The sequence below is a fragment of the Lissotriton helveticus genome, chromosome 8 (assembly GCF_964261635.1).
Source record: "Lissotriton helveticus chromosome 8, aLisHel1.1, whole genome shotgun sequence".
NCBI classification, from domain to species: Eukaryota; Metazoa; Chordata; class Amphibia; order Caudata; family Salamandridae; genus Lissotriton; species Lissotriton helveticus.
The window spans coordinates 1,495,270,045-1,495,293,525 of record NC_136069.1 but is presented as its reverse complement, the minus strand read 5'-3'; the positions used below and the strand labels follow the sequence as shown (position 1 = coordinate 1,495,293,525).

The 23,481-nt window shown below is 49.0% G+C and overlaps 1 protein-coding gene across 2 annotated transcripts in view; it reads right to left on the bottom strand.

The window, feature by feature from the left end:
* Positions 1–23,481, bottom strand: part of ME3 (malic enzyme 3) — a 426,853-nt gene that overhangs the window by 108,981 nt on the left and 294,391 nt on the right. For both annotated transcript variants that reach the window (XM_078658437.1, XM_078658438.1), the window contains exons 6-7: positions 21,608–21,769; positions 6,861–6,964 (exon numbers count right to left, since the gene is read on the bottom strand). In XM_078658437.1, coding sequence (XP_078514563.1) covers positions 6,861–6,964; positions 21,608–21,769 — 266 coding nt within the window. The remainder of the gene's footprint in view (positions 1–6,860; positions 6,965–21,607; positions 21,770–23,481) is intronic.

Below are 23,481 nucleotides of genomic sequence, written 5' to 3'. Positions count from 1 at the left end.
CGACACTAACAGATGTGTCAGATACAAGGCTGGGAGACCCGATGTAGTGGGTCCATCTTACTGACTCTTACACTTAAATTACATGATAAACCACTATAAACTCAGTTAAGGCAAATTACTTCATGTGCAATGTATTATGTGGCCTCAAATACTCAGCATTAACTCCTACCTTCAACCAAAATAAGGGACAAATGGAATCTCTGGCGTGAAAGTTAGGCCATCAATAGTGTCAATGCTATCTATGTAGAAGGATCTCATGAAGGAGGCAAAACAGTTTTTGTACAAGGCAATATTTGGAGCAGGAATGTGCATTGGTCTTCACTAATTAAAGGACAATGCTATATGAGTTTCAAAGTACCTGATAACTATTAAGGATATAAAAGAACAGCTACATATTTAGGTATTAATGTTGTTGAAACAGGTATACAAGTTTGATACTCTAAATTATACAGAATTGCAAATGATGTGACAAGCTGTCTGTTTATTGCATTTTGTATGAATCTTTCTCAATTTGTTTGAAAGAGTCTGATATGTTGACACCAAATCTTGCCAAATTGCTATTGTGGGCTGAAGAATTATGGCGTAACACACCGGTTGTACAAAATACTTTTCTTTTAAATATTCATATATATGCACATTAAAAAAAAACCTTCAGCACAGTGCAAAGATATCCAATTAAGTTGCCTGAAATTTATTCAATTTTGAAAGAAGCAAGGTACGCAAAACACAAAGTCCAGATAAAAATTATCAAAAAATTAAACATATGGAGCCGGATTGTAGGAGAGTGCTCAGTAGAACCTGCAAAGGAACCAGACGGATTCGTATGACGTGCGACAACTGGTGAGTGTCAGGACACTGTGCTGGCACACCCAGACAGATGCTGAAACTCAACTGAACAAAATTAATTAAATTAAAAAACAAATAGTGAATGGTACAGAACAGCACATGGAATGGATTTCTCTAATAATGTCTGGAAATCATTGGGTTCTTGCAATAGGGGATTCGGCAGTGGTGGCTCCTCCGCAATGGCAGAGGAGTGTCGCCTCACTGCCTGGCTCAGAGCCTGAAAAAATAAATTAAAACGATGTTCTTGCATTGTTAGCCAGCGGTGTTGGGAGGGGCGGGGCTGCGGTATGGAGGGGGGGGGGGAGAAGAGGAGTGCTAGTGCACTCCACTCCCTAAGTGCGCATATGTGTTTTGTACGGCCGGCTCAGGCCGACCAAAACACACTTGCACACTAAGGGGCCCATTAGAATGGCGGGCGGATAGCCCCCGCCAGGCTGGCGGTAGCCACCGCCAGCCTGGCAGGGGTAATCCGCCCGCCACCCGCACCTGAATTTCCCTCCGCCATATTAGGATGGCGGGGGGACCGCGGCGGACGGAAAGACCGTCCGCCGCTTTTCCACCCCGGTCGCCTTGCGACCGGGGCGGAAAAGGTTTAATATGGTGGGGGTGTCTAATAGACACCACCAGCCATATTATGATGGCCTTGTTTAGATGCCTTTTCGCTGCGGCGATGCCGCCACGGAAAGGCATGCGGTCTTCACTCTGGGGGCCCCCTGTGGGCCCCCAGAGTGAAGGAGAGGTGGGAGTGCACACGGGGGGTACCTGTGGCACCCCCCTTCATTTGCATGAACAAAGCGGCAGGCAGTGCGCGGTGCCTGCCGCTTTGTCTATGCAAATGCATTTTTAGCATTGTGGCGGGCGGTGCAGAGAGCACCGCCCTGTTCTGCAACACGGGGATTGGACAGGGAATTTGTCCGAGGGACTGCTGGAAACAGCTGGCAGGAAGAGGAGAGAGAGAGCGCGTCGAGACGCTAGAGCGGCCGGCGGCAAAAGGTAAGTTTTATTTTTATTATATTGTATTCCCTGCGCAATGCCTCCGCACGCAACCCCACCCGCCCTACCACCATTCGTCTATGGCAGCCGCCGCTGGGATTCTGTAGAAACTGATTATAGATGCATCCCCAATTATAGAGGAAACCCCAAGTTTTGCCTGGGTTTGCGCCATAGCAGACCTGAAGCCTATATCCCCAAGGAACGTGCACCATAAAGGTCCAGGCACTCGAACCTCAACCCTGCCTCCATTCAGACCCTGGGGAGCACTGGGGGATCCCAGTTCAAAAGCCGCATGGTCCACCAGCACACTTTGCTGACTGCCTGTCACAATAAGTACGAAGCATAGAGAGTATTTTATCTCTGTCCACTTATGAATCAGGTTTTTAGTGGTGGGAGGTTGGCTAAATAGGTGCATGACTTCAAACTGCTCTCAGTGGTCCGGTTTCAGCACAGAATGCTTGTGCCATCTTCAGAGAGTTGCCCCAGAACTTTTTTTGCATGACGTGGGTAGTCACATCTGAGAAAGGCTCCTTTCTATGAAATCTAGTGCTTCCCAATAAGGTATTGTTTCTAAAGGCACTTATCCTGCACCTTCAAGAGCATCTGTCGTGTACATAGGCAAGCACTCAACAGAATATGTCAACCAAATAACAGTCCGTTTGTATAGATATGAAATGAAGTCAAACTGATTCGTTCTGTGACCTAAAGTAAAATTTGGAAGGTGGCAGGCTCAGTCTCTTAAATGAGCACTTTCCTTACTTAACTAGCAGCAGCACTGCTACAGAGGGTGCAGGGACGACCATTCCAACCCTTCTTCATTAGGTCTAGCTTGACATTGCTACTCTGTTTAAGACCTATTGTTATTAATTCTTTAACATGTACAACAAGTCGGCTTCTTCTCTACCCCACAGAAGCATTAACCTCTCACATCATGTTACTGGTTGTTTAATGTATCGTTCCACCTCCTATGTAGTGACTGCATTGGAATGAATGAGGAACTATTTCACATCTCACAAACAGACTGAATATTCACACTTCTCGTTTCATAGCTGAACTGTAGAAAGACAGCAATCGTGTTTTTTCATTGTAATAGACTTAGAAAAATATTTTAGTCAGGACTCAAAATACAAGCAAGAGCTGTTGGCTTTGACAAAGCGTGTTTTCCATTAGCATTCTGGTATTTGAAGCCCTGCTTATATAGTGGTAATAGAATATTTAAGAGGATGCAAAGGGACTAAATGTCTATTTAAAACATGCAACTAACAAGTGAAAAGATGAGAGCTCAGCCATAATGTAACTCAATAAATGGTCCTTTTTTGACACAACCTCTGAGTCTACTGCAAATATCCTTGTCACTCATGCTGCTATTACTCAAAATCATGAACCATTTTTCAGATGCAAATAGGAAAACATCAAGTGTATCATTATAAAAGGAGTGCAGACATTTTCACCTATATGTAAGTGACAGGCATATTGTGTAATATGTCGTTTTATAGTGCTTTGAATGTGGGACTGTTTGTGAATCACCAGAAACCTCTTTTGGAGCATCCACCAAAATCCCACATGAAGTGATCTTTAAAATACTAATACTTTTTGGGGAATTTCACTACTGAACATGCCCATGTTTTTACAAATGCAACATAGCTATGCAATTTCAACGAGCATCCTTGGTGGCAACCATCCAAACGTCACTGCATAGTAAAGTGGTAATTAAATCTCAGTACATTCAACCACTCCCACACAATTGCCTCCCTAAAATCTTTGGAAGAAGGAAACCCCGCCATGTGATTATGCGTTTATTACATAAGAAGGGTCCTTAGTCCCAGCATTGAAGCGTAATGTTGGACCTATTGTGCCATAGACCTTGGACTGTCAACATGTCATCGCCTCACCTTGACGCTTGCGTTATTCGCTTTATATTCATATGTTTTCTGACCCATGCACTGCGGGGTATAGGATGATCAGTTTGTTGTAAACCATTGAAACCTGATAAAAATGTTTTTTTTTTTTTAAATAATGAAACCCCCCACCAACCTGTTAATTAGAGTGTTTTAAATTGAGCAATATTAGTGGCTTAACAAGTTTACAAGCGCACTGGAACCAGTTTGCACTTCGCTTCTCTTTGTACATCAGGTACCCTGCACACACAGTGTAGGAGAATCAGGACTTTAGGAACAATTTGCCCAAAACACATAAGTGCTAAATTGGGGCTAAAGGCTGACATAAATGGGGGGCAAATCCGAGAGGGCGTGTTGCATTTTTATAATTGTTTTATATTATGTGTTTTTATAACGTTTTATCAGATTTAAAGTGCATACTTTTATGGTTGTAACAAACCAAATAAAGTTTTAATGACTGACTGACAGAGGGTGAGGGGCTGGCATCCTTGTCCATTAATCAGTGGCACTGAGCTAATGCAATAGCTTAAGCTGTGACAAAGGACGTTTCACTGTGGGCGACACAAAAATAAGACAGGAAAACATAATTTAGGACTCGGAGATCCTCTTTTGAGAATTCTTGGCAGTGGTAAATCTGAATATTTTTTTTCCCTGCAATCAGACTTGCGTGGGGGAACGCCCAATCTTGGGACAAGAATGCTTGAAAACGAATTTCTAAAAATTAAACTCATCTAAAGACTTAAACTAATCGCTTTTTCTCATTTTCAGGCTGCCCCTTGGGTCACATCATATATATCAAATTCTAAAGCGCTCTCAGAGCCTTGCAGGCAATGTTCATCTACTGCTATCTTTTCCCATCCCATAGCACGGAGGCGTGTGTTTATTTAAACTACAGATAGGCCTGTTTTTCCACTTCTTGAGATGAAGAAAAAGGCTTTTTTCGGAATGAGTTTAAACTGCAAGTTTTTTTTTTGTCTGACATGCCATGAAATGAATCCATAAAAGAAACAGATGTTTCGGTGAGATTCCTTTTTATTGGCAGTGCACAAATTCCCTTAGCAGCAAAGTGACACAGCATATACCGCTAATGACTAACAAATGTTTATTAAAGTTTTCTAAAGTCACCCCATGAGTTACGGGCAAAAGCATGAATTCTTGAGCATAGCAATTTACATGGATTAATAATAAATCTTACAATGTCGGTTCTGCAATGAATAGTTCCCTCCTGCAAAGTGCCTATCAACCATAACAAAGTTATGAGTATCATAAACAAAGTGCAAAAAAAACAACACACACCCTAATCCCTAGCCAGCCTCCCCTTCTGGCCCTCCAAAAGGGTCGATTCACAGACCATTTTACGCACCTTCGTTCAACTTTTGTATACAACATAAGTACTTTACGAACGTCATATACTAGTTCCGATACGAATAATGAGACTGATAGAATGTTATACTCGCAGCTTTCGCGTAGGGTACAGCCATTATGCCAGAGTGGTGGAATGAATGCATGTGCAAGTTCCGAATTAAAGGCGGTATACTGGGGATTCCAGGATGGGGCAACATGGAAAGGTAGCCTGAGAGAATTAACATACCTCTAACAAGGAGTTTTTACACAATGAAAATAAAACCAAATATTTTCCTTTGAAAACCAGAACTCGGTGTTTTTTCCGAAGCGGCTAATGGGAAGGAACAGGCCTATATTTAATCGATAAACAGGGCATATAAAGAACAAATATAATTTAGTCAGGGAGCAATAAAGTTGCCTAAGCTAATACACCTTTGTACATTTATTATCGCAGAACTTACTAACGGATAGAAATACTTCATAAGTGAATGGTCCACAAGAAACTTTCTCTGGAGTAACCCTGGCAGTGCTTAACTTGTAAATGAATAAGTGCGGGGGGTGGGGGACTCAAAAATGTGTTCAGAAGCCCACTGCAGGCACTATTGAATGTCGGGGTGACGAATAGTAAGGCTGCATAGATTTTATTCAACCTCACGCCCCTGTCATCCACCATGGGACGCTCCCTGCCACTGTGTCTCACTCTGAAAAAAGAACAATTGATGGACGGAATGCTGAACAATATCAAACATTCACTCCCAGTACAGAGATCTGGGCCTAAAGCCATCTTTTTTTGCTCACCATCCCAGTTGGAACTCATCCATATGCAAATCAGTTTTGAACCTGCTCCCCGTGGGAACAGTCCAGCCCAGCCTGCCCGGCCAGGTCCTCCCTGGACCAGAAACAAGAATACTGGGACTGGTTTCGGAGCATCACCCATCCTAAACTAGGTTAGCTTGACTCCAGTGGCACTGCGAGCACGGGTCTGATCAAGCTAGCATGGCTGACTCAAAACCGGTCCCAGGATGCTCGCTTGCGGTCCAGGGAGGACCTGGCCTGGCAGTTCGGGCTGGACTGTTCACATAGGGAGCAGGGTCAAGACTTCGTATGGCTGGTCCAAACTTGGGTGGCGTGGTGAGCAAAAAACAATGGATTAAACCCAGATCTGTGACTGGAGGTGCATATTTGATTTGTTCAGCATTTTTTTTTATTAGAGCTTGCATTAGACCTAGGACAGAATCATTCCTATAGATTAATCTCTTGGAAAACTCACACTGCTTTCCACGTGTAGAAATCCACATATAAAATTTAGTTTTTACAGTGACCTCGTTAGGGTGCCCATTGATTACAGAATATTAGACATCCGCTAAACATTTTCAATTCCCAGAATGGTTAGCTAAGATACACAGGGTGAGAAAATATGAATTCCAGTATGCACCAATGGATGGTTCTAACAATAGTTTAGAAAAGGTAGAGGGGATTTGATCACTACACCACAGGAATTCATTAAAATTAATATTTTGACAATTACATTTCTTCAGTTATTTTGAACGAATTTTGAGTGATGTGACAAAACTTCCATATACAATTGCTATTGGAGAAGGATCTGTAGGGTATCGCAATTTTATATTTGTATAATTACATAGTCTATTAATTTGCTCATCGTTGGTGATGTTTATCTGATCAATAAATCCATAAAAACGTTTTTTAAATACTGCACTAGTACAGTTTTAGACATCCTACTATATCATCACATTATACTTTTACTTTTTTAAATCTTACTTAGTTGTAACTGCTTGCATGAACTCATCAACGAGTTCATCGTATTGTGGTCCTCGAACACGTCTGTGCTTTAATCCAATATAAAGGGGATCATTGAGAAGAGCCTGGAAAAGAAAGATATCTGTTCACTGGATGTACCAAAAATTAGAAGAATACAATAGTTTTAAATTCACAAATGTGTAACCCGTTATATTCTGGTAGAAAATCGGACAGCTTAACAAATCCAGTGTATCAGGGGACAATGCGTCAGTGCGGGAATGGGGATTTCCAGAATTGGCTATTGGCACATTATCTGCACATTAATTTCTTTGAAAAGAGCCTGACGATCTCCAGAGTACAGAACCATGCCACCAAACTAATCTATGGCCTGTGACTTCAGTCACACCAGTCCAGCAGGGGTAGCTCCTCCGTAATTGCGGAGGAGAGTAGCCACACTGGTCAGTCAGAGAAATATAAAATTATAGTAAAACAACAGTATAATTTTATTTTCCACTGACTGACCAAGCCATGGAATCTAGGGTGGGGTTGGGCTGGACCATGGCAGGGAGGAGGAGAGTTGTGCACTGTACGTGTGCAGGTCAGTTTGGCCGGCCATCTTAGGATAGCAAAATAACATGCACACTTAGTCATTCTACAGCCAGATGGAGAAATGGCACAGGCTCTTTGTGCCTGAGTGAGCATCATTCCAGCCCACTCAGGCCAATCCCGGCACTGCTCTCATGCTTGGTATAGCATGAGGGCAGCATCTGGATTGGGCGAGGAGCTAGTGCTTTGTGCCCCAGTGACGGCCAGGAGGAGAGGAGCATTGAGGTGGCCAGACAGGTACTTTTATATTATTATTTTCCCTAACACCCCCTCTTCTCCCCCGCTTGACCACTTTGGATTTGGGGTAGCTGCTACTGCACTCCAGCCCTAAGATGTCTACACTAGTTACCCATAACTGAAAGATCACAGTTTAAGGCACTGTGCCCCACCCATAATTCATGCCACATGTAAGGTTATTTCACCAAAGCCTCCACCTCTCCAACTCATCCAAACACCCGATGCCAGCAACCCCAAATCACTAGCATATCCAGCCAACAAGATAAAAAAGATTTGGTGGGTGAATCCCTCCATGTTGGTCGGGTCTATCGATTTGAAATTCTCTTGGTGGCCTACTGAGGATTAAGGGAGAATTTGCAAACTATTTCACAAAACTAAAGATAAATCGCTTTGAAACAACTGGTAATGTTGATGTAGGAACTTGTAAGCCAATTTGATCCTTCCAATATATTGTTAGCACTTCCTATTACGCTTACTATCACTGACATCAGGTAAGCTGGACGCCCAACAACTAGCAGACAGAAGCTCTTAAAATGGTCAAAACAGACTAAGAAGGATTGTCCAAAATGTACACAGCATCTTTTAAAGGACAGGGAGTATTATATTCACAACTGCTACCATATTTGCTCAATTATAAGCTGCAAGTAAATCAATCACTCAACCTGATTCGACTAAAACGTTAAGACTTTTGGCTATTAATGCCTGCTTCCCAGATTTCAAAATATAGCTTTATGCAGCTCTCAACACCACTGTATAAACAAAAGGATTCTATCATTGTGTGATGGTGTTGGACACGGCCTCGTGGCGTGGTCCGACCCCGTCCGCATGGAGGGCCCAGGACGACATCGGCCCTCCATTTACCTACTATCGACCCCCCTGACACGCACATTCGTGAACCATCGGCGCGAGCAGCCTCCCCGGCCACCTACAGCTCTCCCCCTCCCTGGTACCCCGGCAGAACCTGCTCGCCAACGCTGCCAGCCTGGCACCCTGACCAGGCCACCCTTTCCGGCCCGACTCCATCTTGGGACCCTCACGCCCGAACACGTGGCCGCAGCCATCCCGGGCCCGGCCCCAGCAAAGCCCAGACATTGAGGCACCAGGATCCTCCTAGGTGGTAAAGTGGCCACTCGACCAGATCCTGGAGGAGGAGAGTCTCGATGGGCCTTCCACTGCCCCCGGACGCCTGGTATCGATCGCTCTCCCGGCTCCCTGGGCACTGGCTCCGCCCCCCTGCTGGGTGTCTGGACACCTTCATCCCGGCCCCTCTGACCCCCAGGCGCGAGGGTCCGGACATCAAAGCCCTCCAGTCCTATATCTGGGCCAGCCCCGGATCAAGACAGCAGTTGTATCTGGAGTGGAAGCCCTGCTGACCTCGTCGCGGCTGATCCTGATCCGAACTCTTGCACCTAGAACTATCTTCGAGGCCCTGCTGACGCTGTCGCGGCCTGACCAAGCTGAACCACCTTCGAGGCCCTGCTGACGCTGTCGCGGCCTGACCAAGCTGAACCACCTTCGAGGCCCTGCTGACGCTGTCGCGGCCTGACCAAGCTGAACCCCCTTCGAGGCCCTGCTGACGCTGTCGCGGCCTGACCAAGCTGAACCACCTTCGAGGCCCTGCTGACGCTGTCGCGGCCTGACCAAGCTGAACCCCCTTCGAGGCCCTGCTGACGCTGTCGCGGCCTGACCAAGCTGAACCACCTTCGAGGCCCTGCTGACGCTGTCGCGGCCTGACCAAGCTGAACCCCCTTCGAGGCCCTGCTGACGCTGTCGCGGCCTGACCAAGCTGAACCACCTTCGAGGCCCTGCTGACGCCGTCGCGGCCTGTCCAAGCTGAACTATCTCCGAGGCCCTGCTGACGCTGTCGCGGCCTGAACCCTTGAACTATCCACGCACCAGTGGGTGCCAAGACTGTCCCGCTACCCCCTTTCCCCGAGACCACGACATTACGGATCCCTCGATCCTTGCCGCTACCCTGCCAAGAACTTGCTTTGATCACTTATATAAAGATTCGTGTGAATATCCTTCCTGTATGGTGTCTGTCTGTAAGTAGTGTGATTGCTCTGCTGGTACGATTGTAGGAGTGGAGCCTCGCCAAGGAGGCCTCCCCACGGCGCTCGGCCTATTTCCCAGAAAGAGGTGGGACTCGGGCGGACAGTCAGACACCTTCTGTCTCCCCTGGGGTCGCCTTTCCAACATTGGTGGCAAGCGACGGGATCCGAGCCCACGCAAATCGTACAGCGAGTAACACGTCACTACTGACAGAGACCCACAGCCACGATGACTACTAAGGAAGCCGGAACGACTGCAGAATTCCAGAAAGACCTGTTAGAGGAGTATACCCATAAAGAACTTAAACAATTTTGCAAAGACTTGGGTATCGCTACCACCGGACTAAGCACAAAGGACGATTTCAAAGAAGCACTGCAAACCTGGGTGGAGACCAGAGAGACCCCACCCCAAACGAACGATGACATTGTCCGAGAAGTACCCGTGAGTACCGTCATAGCCCCCATAGAGGAAAGAACCGCCAACAGGGACCCGGGCCTCTCCCCCGAAGACGCCCGGGAGCGAGAGAGGAGTCGGCTCCATGAACTAGAGCTCGCCCGACTCCGGCTGGACGGAGAACTCCAATTAGCAGAAAAGAAAATGGCCCTTGAACAACTGCGATTAGAGGGAGATCTGGAAGAGAGGCGGCGGCAAAGAGAATTAGAAGAAAAAAAACTCGCATACGAACACGAGCGTGGCCTCAAAGAACTCGAAATCAAAGCCAAACTCGAAGAGGCTGGCGCCACGGTAGCCCGGAACCCCCCACCTCCTGCCGACCCAAAGGTCCACATCCCGAAGGATATCGTCAAGGAGTACTACAAGAATGACGATATCCAGCAATGGTTCAAGGCGTACGAGGTTGCCATGACCGCGCACCGCATTCCGCGAAAGGACTGGGGTGCCGGCTTATGGGGGAGATTCGTCAGCGAAGGAAGGGACACCCTGCTGGAGCTGGCCGACGACGTAATGTCCTCCTATGACCACATGAAGGACGCCCTGCTTGTCCGGTATGGCCTCACCCCCGAGATGTACCGGCAGAGATTCAGAGATTGCAAGAAAATCCCCGGTACCACGTGGGTCGAGTACGTGAACTTTTATAGCAGGGCCCTGGAAGGATGGATAATGGGCAGCAAAGTGTCCACCTACGAGCAGCTGTTCGACCTCATCGTTTGGGAGCACCTCTCCAACAACTGCTTTGTCGAGCTCAGACAGCATCTACTCGACAGCAAGCTAACCGAGCCCCGGAAACTCGCCGTCGAGGCGGATCGATGGGTGAACACCCGGGTCCCCCGAACACCGATAGGAGAAACCGGTCAGGGCGGCCGGGGGCACCCCCGCCAGCGGGGAGGCGGAGGAGGACAGAACCAGAGCCGAAGCTTCCCGGCGGCCTCGGGCCGGGGTCCCCCTCCAGGGTCCCCCCCCCCCCGAGTAACACTTCGCCGTCCCTGAAGAGGGACCCCCCAGCACGGCCGGGGCCCCACCCGAACATTACTTGCCACAGATGCCAGCGGACCGGTCACTATGCCAGTGACCCCCTCTGCCCCATGAACCAGCGTCCCGGCACCACTGGGCCTCCGATCCGCCAGTTCGCTGCTGCAGCTCTGGGAGAAGAGGGAGAAGAAGACGTAGAGGTCTACGAGGAAGATCAAATCGAGTATGAACCGGCCGCCATGGCCCTAGCCTGCCTGGGCAGTAGAGACCTGGTCCCCCAGGCCCCGCTACCGAGCAACACTCGTAAATACCGTCAGTGGGTCCACATCAATGGACGACGGACCGAAGCCCTCCGAGACACGGGAGCCAGTGTGACGGCCGTCCGCTGCCACTTGGTGACCCCTGAACAGATCATCCCGAACGTATGCTGCCACGTGAGGGCCGCCGACAACTCCGAAACTCTATGCCACATGGCCCGAATTCCCTTCGAATGGGGGGGGAGTGTCGGGCACCCTCAAGGTGACCGTCCGGGACGACGCCCCCGTGGACTGCCTCCTTGGGAACGACCTCGAGAGCTCTCCTTGGGCCCAAGTCGAGCGGAGAGAGCACCTGGGAACGATGGGATTACCAGAGTGGGTCTGTGCGACGACCCGATCTATGGCGGCCCGAGCCCCGGCAGCAACCGAGGCCGCCCCGACCGAAGAGCCGGAGTGGCCCGAGCCACCCCCCTCTGCCCTCCATGAAGAAGGCGACTCCGAGGCCAGACCCTCGGAGCCCGGAAACCACCACGAGCTCAGCGACATCCCTGAACTCGCCCAATGGCGCCAAGAGGGTGGTCCCACCCGAGAACAGTTTCGGCAGGAACAGAAGACCTGCCCTTCCCTCGAGGGGACCCACCAACAAGCCGCTGCCCAAGCTACCGGGGACACCTCAGGGTCCCACTGGGTCTACTGGGACCACGACCTCCTATGTAGTGAACAGAAAATTGCCGAGCTGGGGACCAGCCGAGTGCTAGTGGTTCCCCTGCGATTCAGAGACTTCCTTTTGAACCTGGCGCACGATGTGCCCCTCGCAGGGCACCTGGGGCAGGACAAAACTTACAGCCGCCTGGTGACCCATTTCTACTGGGCCAAAATGCGCACTGATGTACATAACCACTGCCGCACCTGCCCGACATGCCAAGCCAGCGGAAAGAGCGGGGGGAAGGTGAAGGCCCCGCTCCAACCTTTTCCAGTAGTGACCACCCCCTTCGAGCGAGTGGGAATAGACATTGTGGGGCCCCTGGACCCTCAAACCTCACAAGGGCATCGCTTCATACTTGTCCTGGTGGACCACGCCACCCGCTATCCTGAGGCCATCCCCCTCAGAACCATCACCGCTCCCGTGGTGGGGCGAGCCTTGATGGGGATCTTCTCCCGAGTAGGATTCCCCCGGGAGGTCGTGAGCGATCGAGGCACAAACTTTATATCTAAGTATATGCGGTCCCTGTGGCAACAGTGCGGGGTCACATACAAGTTCACCACCCCGTATCATCCCCAAGGGAATGGACTTGTGGAGCGGTTCAACCGGACACTCAAGGGAATGATCCAGGGCCTAGAAGAGCCACTACGACGCAAATGGGATGTCCTGCTGCCCTGCCTCCTGTTTGCCTATCGGGAGGTACCACAGAAATCCCTGGGGTTCAGCCCCTTTGAACTCTTGTACGGACACCCTGTCCGAGGTCCGCTCAGCATAGTCAAAGAAGGCTGGGAAACTACCGTCCAAGGCGCACCACCGGATGTCTACCGGTACCTCCTGACCCTCCGAAACCAGACTCGGAAGTTCCGGGCCCTTGCAGAGGCCAACCTGGAGGCCAGTCAGGAGGATATGAAACGCTGGTACGACCAGCACTCCTCCTCCATCGAGTTCAAGCCGGGCCAGCGAGTCTGGGTCATGTCCCCGGTCGAACCATGTGCCCTCCAGGACAAATGGTCGGGGCCCTTCAAGGTGATCGAGCGCAAGAGCCCCGTCACTTACCTCGTGGATATGGAGTCTCCCCGGAACCCCCTCCGGGTTCTGCACGCCAACCGGCTCAAACCTCATTTTGCCCGCACCGAACTGAGCCTGCTACTCGCTACCGACGATGGGACCGAAGACGACTCCGAGCCCTTGCCCGACCTCCTAAAGTGCACTGAGAAGGACGGCTCAGTCGAAGGGATCTCTCTCTCCCCCGACCTGACCCCCGCACAGCGCCGAGACTGTCAAGAACTGTTGGGACAATTCACAGATCTGTTCTCCCTCACCCCCGGGGTTACCCAATGGTGTGTCCACGATGTCGACACCGGGGACAGTCAGCCAGTACGACACCGGGCCTACCGGGTCCCCGACCGAGTTCGGGCCTGCATCCAGACGGAAGTCACCAAGATGCTGGCCCTGGGGGTAGTCGAACCATCCGACAGTCCCTGGGCCAGCCCAGTGGTCCTGGTCCCCAAGGCAGCCGTGCCTGGCACGCCACCAGAACTCCGGTTTTGCGTCGACTACCATGGGCTGAATGCTGTTACAAGAACCGACGCACATCCCGTCCCCCGGGCCGATGAACTGATCGACCGCCTGGGGGCCGCCAAGTACCTCAGTACCTTCGACCTCACCGCCGGGTATTGGCAGATCGGCCTCACCCCTGGCGCCCAGGAGCGCTCGGCCTTCTCCACGCCCGACGGCCACTTCCAGTTCAAGGTGATGCCCTTCGGCATGAAAAACGCCCCGGCCACCTTCCAGAGACTAGTAAACAAAGTACTGGCGGGGCTAGAAGAGTTCAGTGCCGCCTACCTAGACGACATTGCGGTCTACAGCCTCCACTGGGCTGAGCACCTGAAACACCTCTGGGAAGTCCTGACAGCCCTCCGCCGGGCCGGGCTAACTGTGAAGGCCAGCAAATGCCAGATAGGCCAAGGGTCCATGACCTATCTGGGACACCAAGTGGGGAGCGGCCAAGTGGCTCCCCTCCAACCCAAGATCGACGCCATCCTAGCTTGGGAACCTCCGGTCAACCAGACCGCCGTCCGAGCCTTCCTGGGGCTCACGGGGTACTATCGGCGCTTTATCAAGAACTATGGGAGCATTGTGGGGCCCCTCACGGAACTGACCTCGAAGAACCGGCCACAGAAAGTGCAGTGGACACCCTCGTGTCAGGTGGCCTTCGAGACCTTGAAAGCAGCCATGTGTACCGCCCCTGTGCTCCAGGCCCCCGACTACAGCCGAGAGTTTGTGGTCCAGACCGACGCCTCGGAACACGGCATCGGGGCGGTCCTATCGCAATTGGACTCCACGGGAACTGACCATCCTGTGGCCTTCATCAGCCGGCGGCTGCTGGCCCGAGAACAGCGATGGAGCACCATCGAGAGAGAAGCCTTCGCTGTCGTGTGGGCCCTCAAGAAACTCCGGCCCTACCTCTTCGGCACCCACTTCCAGGTGCAGACTGACCACCGACCCCCAAGGTGGCTGATGCACATGCGTGGCGAAAATCCCAAACTACTGCGATGGTCCATCTCCCTCCAAGGCATGGATTTCACTGTGGAGCATCGCCCTGGCAGTGACCACGCCAACGCGGACGGCCTGTCCCGGTTTTTCCGCCTCGACGAAGAGAGCCCCCAGGAAGATGGGTGACTCTCCCCGCCTTCAGCTGGAGGGGACGTGTGTTGGACACGGCCTCGTGGCGTGGTCCGACCCCGTCCGCATGGAGGGCCCAGGACGACATCGGCCCTCCATTTACCTACTATCGACCCCCCTGACACGCACATTCGTGAACCATCGGCGCGAGCAGCCTCCCCGGCCACCTACAGCTCTCCCCCTCCCTGGTACCCCGGCAGAACCTGCTCGCCAACGCTGCTAGCCTGGCACCCTGACCAGGCCACCCTTTCCGGCCCGACTCCATCTTGGGACCCTCACGCCCCGAACACTAGGCCGCAGCCATCCCGGGCCCGGCCCCAGCGAAGCCCAGACATTGAGGCACCAGGATCCTCCTAGGTGGTAAAGTGGCCACTCGACCAGATCCCGGAGGAGGAGAGTCTCGATGGGCCTTCCACCGCCCCCGGACGCCTGGTATCGATCGCTCTCCCGGCTCCCTGGGCACTGGCTCCGCCCCCCTGCTGGGTGTCTGGACACCTTCATCCCGGCCCCTCTGACCCCCAGGCGCGAGGGTCCGGACATCAAAGCCCTCCAGTCCTATATCTGGGCCAGCCCCGGATCAAGACAGCAGTTGTATCTGGAGTGGAAGCCCTGCTGACCTCGTCGCGGCTGATCCTGATCCGAACTCTTGCACCTAGAACTATCTTCGAGGCCCTGCTGACGCTGTCGCGGCCTGACCAAGCTGAACCACCTTCGAGGCCCTGCTGACGCTGTCGCGGCCTGACCAAGCTGAACCCCCTTCGAGGCCCTGCTGACGCTGTCGCGGCCTGACCAAGCTGAACCACCTTCGAGGCCCTGCTGACGCTGTCGCGGCCTGACCAAGCTGAACCCCCTTCGAGGCCCTGCTGACGCTGTCGCGGCCTGACCAAGCTGAACCACCTTCGAGGCCCTGCTGACGCTGTCGCGGCCTGACCAAGCTGAACCCCCTTCGAGGCCCTGCTGACGCTGTCGCGGCCTGACCAAGCTGAACCACCTTCGAGGCCCTGCTGACGCCGTCGCGGCCTGTCCAAGCTGAACTATCTCCGAGGCCCTGCTGACGCTGTCGCGGCCTGAACCCTTGAACTATCCACGCACCAGTGGGTGCCAAGACTGTCCCGCTACCCCCTTTCCCCGAGACCACGACATTACAGATCCCTCGATCCTTGCCGCTACCCTGCCAAGAACTTGCTTTGATCACTTATATAAAGATTTGTGTGAATATCCTTCCTGTATGGTGTCTATCTGTAAGTAGTGTGATTGCTCTGCTGGTACGATTGTAGGAGTGGAGCCTCGCCAAGGAGGCCTCCCCACGGCGCTCGGCCTATTTCCCAGAGAGAGGTGGGACTCGGGGCGGACAGTCAGACACCTTCTGTCTCCCCTGGGGTCGCCTTTCCAACAGATGGTGACTATTTTTATATATTTTGATTTTCAGTATATAGTGTGATACTAGGCTCTCTCTTAGATCTGAAAAGATGAGGGCACTATGTGCTTTTTAAAATACCCCTCACACACTAAAAAGTCCTTTAGTGTCATGCTTCATCATGGGGGTCTTCCCATCCCTCTACGGGGCGGGGCGTGCTACGACCTACGGACTACGCGGGAGCACTAGTTATTGTGACAGAAGGCTATGTGTAGGTGCTGTGTAAGTGGTGTCAGTGAAGTGTAGGGACCTAAATATGTGGGTGTAAGTAAAAAAAAGTTAAAAATTCCCTGGCTAGTAGAAAAAATATATTTTATTCACTTCTCTGGCTGGGAACATTAAGAAGGGGGTTTTGTGGTAGAGCAATTAGCTTGCTACCTGGTCGACATGTTTCATAAGCAGTCCCCTACTGCTTACTCATCAGGACCTTCTACTGGTCCCTACTAGACAATACTCAGTTCTAAAGACAGTTAGCCTAAAGTCCTACAAACTGGCAGCAAAAATAGACTGCCTGTTTGAGCTTCTGAGCATGAGTAGGCCCAAGGTGAAGCATGAGATTGTAGTAAAAAATATTGACCTATTGCGGTCTTAGTTCGACAATTGTTGCATGCCCCATGAGCTGGCAGGCGAAGGGTTTTCACGCGGTGCAATATACCGCATAAGTGCAATGCCTTGTTCCTACCCTTGTGCCGATCCTCGGAGCGGCACAAGGGTATTTTAAAAAGCACATAGTGCCCTCATCTTTTCAGATCTAAGAGAGAGACTAGTATCACACTATATACTGAAAATCAAAATATATAAAAATAGTCACCATCACACATTGATAGAATCCTTTTGTTTATACAATTCTTTTAGGAGGGTGATTCTATCATTTCCTCTACACTTCCTCTATTGTTTTGGAGCTCTCAACACCACCCCAAGCGTGCCACCTATTTCCCCTAGTCCCTGCTTGAGTGTTTCCATCGTTTGTAGTTACCCGAGATCTTAGCCATGAAACTTCATTTCTGGTCCCATTGCAAAAGAGGAAATCGCATTAAAAAGAGAATGGCATCTGAACCAGACAGCCTCCCTGCTGAATTTTACTACCAATTTCTGGACACCATTTAACTGCAAATCCAACCAGGTTGTCTAGTTTCGCCAGTGCTTAATTGGTTAAAAAAAAAATAAGTGCCAGGGCCCTCATCAGGAGGCCACTGCAGCTTGCACCACACACTGTCCCTCCCTGCACTGCCAATAGCAGTACCAGCACAATTATTAATCATCACGGTCTTACAAGTGTGACAATTCAGACTGTTCCAGGCCCCCAAAGCTACAAAAATGTCTTGGGTGGCAGTAAATAGTCATTTTTAATGTATATTAAATTAATAAACAACTGTTGTTGTGTTCATCTTTTTTAGATAGACAGCGCCACCAAGTGGCAGACTGTTACAAGTCCGGTCTTGACAATTAAATGCTGGTGCCAAGTACTGGAACCCAACGGCTCAAATTAAGCCCGGAGTATAGCACAAGCATGGGAGTTCTGTCTCCCTTACTGGTGTGAGGCCATGATTGTAATTTTCCTTCTAGATGAGTGGAAAGCTACTCTTTGTATACTGTGTGCACCAACATAGTTAATCAAGGTGCATGCACATGTCTAGACGGAATACCTGGAAATCATGATGCAATAACAGTCAGATTCCAATATCAGAACCCAGCGACCCCTACAATCATGTACTCCATTTTTTGCCTTTAGACCTATACACTGCTCCTCTGCGTTTCAGCCAGGTTTGTACTGTACAAATATGACATGCATACATCTACACGGTTAGACAAAATCATCTTTAAGCTAGTGGACAATGAACAGACTAGTCTCATCAGTGGAAGAACCTTTGGACAACATAAGGCATCTCTTCAACATAACTACTTCCTGTGCAAGGGTAGATTAAAATATTCTCTCCCTTAACCCAGAGAAAGTATACGGTAGATCGACTGAGTGCGTTCATTGCTGGATACTTGATATGTGCTGTTTGGATCTTTAAAGACTAACTTCTCCAACACAGGCTGGGTCCGTTGCATTAATTAATTAATTAATTAATGAATATTGATTTGATGGCCAGAGAAGGGGACATAACCCTACACAAGGGATAGATTTTTGAGTTGTCTAAAATATATAACGATACGAAATCTGCACACAGTGAGATTTTGCGGGCTTTCCCCATTGCTTGAGTCCACTGTCGACCATCACGTATTTTCATATAATGCAGCCAAGCTGTGGAACACCTTTCTCTGCATTTTGTAAATCAGTTACTTCCTTTCCGGAGAATGCTAAAAACATGGCTACTCCAGACTATCTCCCCTCAATAGAGGAACAAACTAAATACCTTTCTGATGCTTCTGTGCCGCACTATCGGTGCTGGGATGCCTATAGGTAGCTATGCGCCCTACAAGTGCTTCTTAGATAGAATTTGAGCCACCAGCAGCAGTTCAATAACAAAAGCATGTAGGAGTGATGATATAAGGCAGCATTTTCTCCCGCCACGCTGTTAGTGCAAGGGCACCGACTTTCCAAAGTCCAGGCTAGCATCTTTCAACAGCTCTGACTGACGGGCTCTGCTGCCCCACGGTCGGTGAGGCTGCCGAGCTCCAATCTGATCTAGTCCGTCTTAACCCAGACGTGTTTGTTTAGCAGTAAAACGAATACTGAGGGCTTTTAGCAGCACACGATGACGGAGGGAAATAGATAAGCGGCGGGGAGGAGACTTCATTTAAAGACTGGAAATATGAAGCGCACATGCTTGGTTGACTCGTGACCTAATTTCTTCAATAATAAATATTTTCAAAACTGGTAAATTAAATTAACGTGACAATATCCACAGAACAAGGACACTGGGCCTGGCTTAGGGGCTGCTTCACAAAGCAGTGCTAGTGACACATGTTCAGCGAGACAGAAGGATGGAGGGGGCTTCTTCACCTGCCTCCCGTAAACCCCTGGTCACCGCAGGGCTGTGGTGAGACATCTCGAGTTGTCTCCTCTCCACAGCCACATACAAGCGAGCACCGCAGGAGTGGCTCCGCTCAGACATACAATAACAGCTTTCCGTCACTGATATGAAAGGAAATTCACGCCATCTAGCATACTCTAATTTCCAGCAGAGAGGCACCCAGTACAACATGGTCACCGTATTTTATGACTTTTTAGACTAAAATATAGGTTCCCCATAAACCTAATTTAATGATCTACTTTATAGTAAGTGACTTGATTCACTTACTAGTGCACATCTTTCTAACCTAACTCAGTCCCAAACCACCCGACGACCTGAGCAACTGCCTGTGGCTGAGACTTTTGCAGGCACTGTACTGGTCTCCGTTTGTTATTTGAAACTGGCTTGGTGTAGCTTCTGTTCCCGTTCAGAAGGTAGGCAGTTCGGCCTTGAGTATTTCTATTGGAGCAGGAACAGGACTGATTTGCATCTGGCTGTTCCTTCTCTGCAGTGGCACAGTTGGCACAGTTGGCAAACAAATAATGGAATGCAATGCAGCCCAAGCAATTGCCAGTGCTCAAGACTTATGTGAACATTTCTCCTATCACATTTGTTTTAACGGGACAACCTATGTGCAATGGGTGTTCCAGAAAGTGGGTCCCACGCTTGCTGTGCCGTAAGATCAAATCTGCAGATCACTGACGGAGCCCAACGAGGTTGAAGCCAGTCTGGAGTTGCTTGTGCTTCCATGCAGAAGGAATACGACCTGGCAGTGTGGACTGAACTGTTTCTACTTCAGAAGACTCATGGCGATTTCCATGTGGTTGCTGTTGGCCTACTGTGGCGCAATGGGTAAAAAACACAATAATGCAGTTGCAGTGATTGCCAGCTGATGAGACATTAGCAAGCACTCCATTCTTCATATTTTGTTTTTGTTTTAGTTTTTCCAGGTGTGATGGTTGCTTGTGCCTCTATGCAGTTTGGGCTTGGCTGCTCCTACTGGAGCTGGAACCAAGACGGAGCTGCACATGGCTGCTCTCCGTCTGGAGTAGTGCAAAGAACAAAAAACACCCTTGAGCAATTGTTTGCAGCTAAAACATATGCAAGCAACTCCCTCAATGTTTTGATGCAGCGTTTGGAGCAACCATGGAAGAGATTCTCTGATTCTAGTACTTTGCCAATATAAGAAAATTAGGTGCACAGGAGGCAAATGCTGATCTTTTGAGGATGGGAATCATTTGAGGACTCAGGCACGAGAGACCAGGTTCCTACAGTTTTGAGTATTATTTGTTACATTTATCTAAATCCGACTACATTATATCAATATACATAATGTATTTCTCAGTAGATGCAAAGTCTCTACTATTAACCATCACATCAGTTTTGATTATTTTATTTATTGTCACAGGTAATATCAAAGCTGCATCACCAATGTGCAGACTATGAAAATAATGATTTAAATGAAAGAACAGTGACCTCTATGGGCTCACAGGGACAATACTGACATTAACATGCATATCCACTCTAGCCCCCTACCTTTGCGGCCAGTGAATTCCCTTCCTTTGACACGCAAAGGTCGGATGAAGTTGCTGGCTTCATTGAAAATCCAGGAGCCCCCTGCCGGCCCTTTCTAAAGCGAACCACAACATAGGGGGAGAATTGACCAGTTTGCCAGATCCCAATGGAAAGGTGGAGCTCATCTGGGACACTAGCCCGCTAGTCGTGCTCCAGCTCCCATAAATGAACTCCTATATATTATATTTCTCATGGAATATGGGATTGACATACTTCAGAGTGTTTATCTCCAGCTTCGCCAACAAGTAGCTCATGAGCTACAGTTCGCTCTCCAGATACCTGTGAGAAGTGCTCCTGTGTGCACACCAGTCTACTAAATTAGAAGCTTTTACTTAGCTGAATTAGTATATGTAAACCAAAATTGAAAAGCATGTAACTGAGACAAAAATGTGAGTATATTTACAACTCGTAAGCTGATGTTTGGAGGAAAATGATAGAATTTGCCCAAGAATATTTAAAGCGGATATTGGAGTAATAAAACATGTGGCTTGGGAAGATTTATCACTAATATTACTACCACGGTGGCAGGGGCATGCACGCTATGGCCGTTATGTATTATCCACTTAAGGGCGTTCAAATTTACAAAGTCTTTTTTAACATTACTACTGCCAACCCTCCCTGGTGCACCGAGGTGTTCTCTGCTGGTAATCTTTCATAGGGTGGGCACTAAAGTAATCTTCTCTTATGTGGTCACTATTACAACACTAATAATTTTAGTAGCTTGGGACGATTTCCACTGGTCATAATTAGCTCTTATTACAGAATAGGTTGGAGACCCCTGGCTTATCTCGTTCAAGGTAGTATTCTTTCTATTTGAACAACATACTTAAGGCATCCTTTGTACTAACCTCGTTGTCTGTCCCAACATCGAGAAGGACAGGGAGACATTGGTGAGGGTGAACTCCACCACACGCTGTGTACAGGGCCAGTTTTCCTACAGGAATTCCCATTCCGTAACTTCCCAGATCTCCGAGACCCAGGATCCGCTCTCCATCAGTCACCACAATTGCCTAAAATAACAAAATACGGTGAGATTTGTTATTTTGCAAGTACTGAATTCACCTCTTCAATGTTCTTCAAACATCTCTTTACACGGTCATAGCATACTTAGAGTGGAATCATGTTCCCTAACCTTACAAGAAAGAACATTAATGTGCTTACCTCACATGGTATGTAAGATATATTGACAACTTCTGGGCACCAGCAGGTGTAATTGTTCATAGCAGTGGTACCCAAAGTACGGCCTGCGGGCCACATGCGGCCGGCAGACCTCGCCTTACGGACCACAGACAAATTCTTTGGGAAAGAGCAGAAGAGAAATAAAAGCTGCTAGAGTTCGATTTTTTCCTTTTCATTTTACTATCCAAGGAACTTGGTTTCCTGGTTCTGGCGTTTTTTTCCTACAGAGCCGGTTCAAGGAGTAGGTTCCAAATTTTTTAGGTAAAAAATGGTTTTATATTGGGTGTCCCCACCTAAAAATGCTTCTGTTTCAACAGAAGCCAATGGGAAAAATACATTCCACATTTTTTCACTAAATCTCCCATTTTCCAGTTAAGGAAAGGTGTTTAACTGCCCCAATGATCTCCCATCGCTCATTGTGTCCTTGGCGAGGGCCCAGCATCAATAGGGCCCTCAAGCACATCCCAGACAACACTGTGGCCCCAGAGAAAATATTCATGAGTACCAATGATCTATAGCATAGTGACAAATCATTTTAATGAACTGTAGTGGCAGACAATTTATTTAAAAATGTACTTGTTCTGCATAACTTCAGCATATCACCCCAAGGCTGCCTATATATTAACTATAAGTAGGTCCACATCCATAGCCAGGTGAATGCGACAAGGGAGTCGCAATAACATCAGGAGCATCATGGAGCTCCAGATAAAGTTTGTGCGTCGTGGGGAAAGCTGGACATTGGCAGAGCAGACGATATGGAGGGCCTGATTTTGATCTTGGCAGACGGGTCACAACAGTGACGAATATACCGTCCGCCAAAATATAAATCCCATTATATCCTATCAGATGTATATTTCAGCAGATGGTATATCCGTCCCTAAGTCTTTAAAGTGGTTCAATTATTTCATGAAGTGCATGAAAAAAATACACACAGCAACTACAGTGTTGCGAAAGCAAAGCCAAAGCTGGAAACTGTGGAGGGTCTGTGCTCTTAAAAGTGAGGGAATGGGCAGTACAAATGGTTCTAGAAAACTGCCATCACATACTATATTTCTCTGGGAAATCCACACTCCTGCAGGTACTTGGCAAAGCTGTCACTTACTCTTGCAGAAGTAAATATGGGACTAGAAAACAGTGCAGTTAACTTGGATGGGCGGATGAATGCATATTTGATGCAGGAGAGATTCAGGCTTTATGGCCCCTCTATGGAGAATTCACTTCTACTGCATGATGGAAAACTTGATTCTCGATCAAGTATTTGCTCTATTCCCGTGCCCACTCGATCCATTACCTCATCGATATAATCATAACAACATAGCCGCTGTAATACGTGTGCGCATCTCTCTAAGAAGATACGGCGCATGCAGGGTTCCCAGCAGAGCAGCGTTGAATATTACTGAATAGGGGGCTTCACCTCACATTCTGTTGGACGCTACCTCCTCTCTCTATGTCACTTTAGACTCCATTTCCTACTTTCAGTGGTCTGTAGCAAACACAAGTCAACAAGTCCAGTGCTTTACAAAGTTTAAAAAAAAGGACACAA